This window comes from Teleopsis dalmanni, chromosome X (genome assembly GCF_002237135.1).
Source record: "Teleopsis dalmanni isolate 2A chromosome X, ASM223713v2, whole genome shotgun sequence".
NCBI lineage: Eukaryota > Metazoa > Arthropoda > Insecta > Diptera > Diopsidae > Teleopsis > Teleopsis dalmanni.
The window spans coordinates 101,989,113-101,991,318 of record NC_051848.1 but is presented as its reverse complement, the minus strand read 5'-3'; the positions used below and the strand labels follow the sequence as shown (position 1 = coordinate 101,991,318).

Genomic DNA, 2,206 nt, shown 5'->3' with positions numbered 1-2,206 from the left:
TAAATTCCACATTTCGTTCAAGATATAGTAGTGCAATGTCACTGTGACCGTTACGTTTATTATAGTCCGTGTTTACCACTTGCTGCAAGTAGTTTTATTTGAAATAAAAATCAAAATGTTTAAAGAAAAGATTGAAATTAAATCACTATTAAACTTACTTTAACAATAGGAATATCGACGTGCTTAGTTTCAGTGTCGGTAGATAAATCATGTTCACCTAATCTCACAAAACTCCTACAAAAAGAAAAGAATAAATATATAGCTTACTTTATATTAACGTAGGATTAGGTTAGATATTAGCTAAAGTCACTTACAAATCACTACGTATACAATGTGCTGCTGTTATCACATGTCTAGCCGTAATGAGTGTGCCACCACACTTGAAAGGAGATGAAGATAACTCATCGTTATAACCAAGCAAAGCTATCCACGGCCAAGCACCTTTCTTGCTCACTTCACCACCCACAATCTTTTTATAGGAACTTGCGGTGTAACCACAACCTTCAGTCACTGTCGGTAAACGTGTTGGTATTTCATTGCTGTTCACTCTGGGTGTTGCAGTAGTTGTTAACTGCTGACTTGTGCCAGTTGGGCAACAGACAATGCTACCAGTAGCTCCACAAATACGATTTGATGCACGTAAGAAATTTGCAAATGTTTGATCATTCTGCTTAGCATAAAGTTCATTCACAAGTTCCTGGCAGTTCTTAAGATCTAAAATATATTTAAATAATATAGATAACTGATGGAAACATTGAAGTGACAATTATATAACTAACCTATGCATGAACCTTCGCGTATATCAGGACCACGACAGTAGGTACCTTTTGGTTCAATAAGTGGTGCCGATGTTATTGGCTGTGGTGTGGTTGTTGTTGTTGTGGTCGGAGGTTGTGTTATTGGTGCTTGCGTTATTGGTGCCTGTGTTATTGGTCGACCTGTTGGAAAAAATGGATTTGTTGGTTGAGTTACTGGATTTGGCGTTGTTCTGATATTTTGTTGCTGTTGTTGTTGTTGTTGTTGTGGTCTTGTACAGCACACCTAAGCATTATGGGAAGTTTAATACAACTCCAAAATAGAACTTTGTAATATATCTCGGTTAAAGAGATTAGTTTCTAAATTACTTACCACTGGATCACCATTTACATTACGTGTACCGCAGCTTCTTTGTAGCCCAATAATATACTGCTCGGCAACACGTCGATTTGTTGTCTGAAATATGTTTGCAATTTGAGGACAATAACTCAGGAGAACACAATAGCCATAATAATTATCGGGAGTAACACAGTTGTACTGTTGAGCTGAAGTTTATATGTATGGAAAAATAAGGATTTGAAATGTTTTTCCTTTTACTATTTGTAAGTAATGATGGCAAGTTAATAAATCAACTACTTGTTTCCAATCCAAGTTGTGTTAAATTGTAAAATTTTTGGGGTTGATAAGCCTTAATAGTCAATTTAATAAATATTTCATGCAAACTACTAGTTTTTTTTAAAATTAATTTTATTTAATATTAATATTAATCGAACTATTAATTTATGAATTATTGATTTATTTTAATTCCAAATAATATGGCTCAGAAAGGTGGTTAAATTTTAGTATCTAAGATATAAATTAATAAATTTTAAAAAACAACTATAAGTATATCAAAATTTTGAAGTCAGAGAATAGTCAGAGATAGCAAAACTAAAAATATTTGTGACTCCAAGTGGAGTTAATGGAATCTTGAAAAGAAGATTTGTTGTGATTTAGTGCTTTAACTAGCACTTTTATGAAATCACTTCTTTTATGTTGTAATTGATTAAGTGATTAATATGTAATTTTTTCTAGTAAAAATTAAACAATTTATTTTAATAATATATTAAGAGCAATTAAATTATTATTACCGAGTAACAGATTTAAAATACAAGTATAAGAAAAATGTCACTGTGCGCTGCTATTTTGGATCTTTTGAATATTGTTTTAAGCGATTTAAAATATATTACTCCCATATCTTCAAAAAGGTTAAGATTACAGACCAATTATATTGTAATATGTTACATATAAATTGACATGATGAAAATATTTTATTATAAAAAACAAAGTAGCATACATGGCTCTGGAATTCTATATATATTTTTAAAATATATATAGAATATATAAGATATTTAAAATATAATTAAGGAAACTCACTAAAGATTTCATATTGTCTGAGTGATTAAAAACA

At 30.8% G+C, this 2,206-nt stretch overlaps 1 protein-coding gene across 1 annotated transcript in view; it reads right to left on the bottom strand.

Moving 5' to 3' along the window:
• Positions 1 to 4: 4 nt before the first annotated feature.
• LOC119688867 overlaps positions 5 to 2,206 on the bottom strand; it is a gene marked incomplete at its 3' end in the record, with an annotated part of 38,433 nt that continues 36,231 nt past the window's right edge. Inside the window, exons 8-12 of the mRNA XM_038103528.1 lie at positions 1,129 to 1,301; positions 780 to 1,041; positions 315 to 714; positions 159 to 234; positions 5 to 82 (exon numbers count right to left, since the gene is read on the bottom strand). Of these exons, the coding sequence (XP_037959456.1) occupies positions 5 to 82; positions 159 to 234; positions 315 to 714; positions 780 to 1,041; positions 1,129 to 1,301 (989 nt within the window). The remainder of the gene's footprint in view (positions 83 to 158; positions 235 to 314; positions 715 to 779; positions 1,042 to 1,128; positions 1,302 to 2,206) is intronic.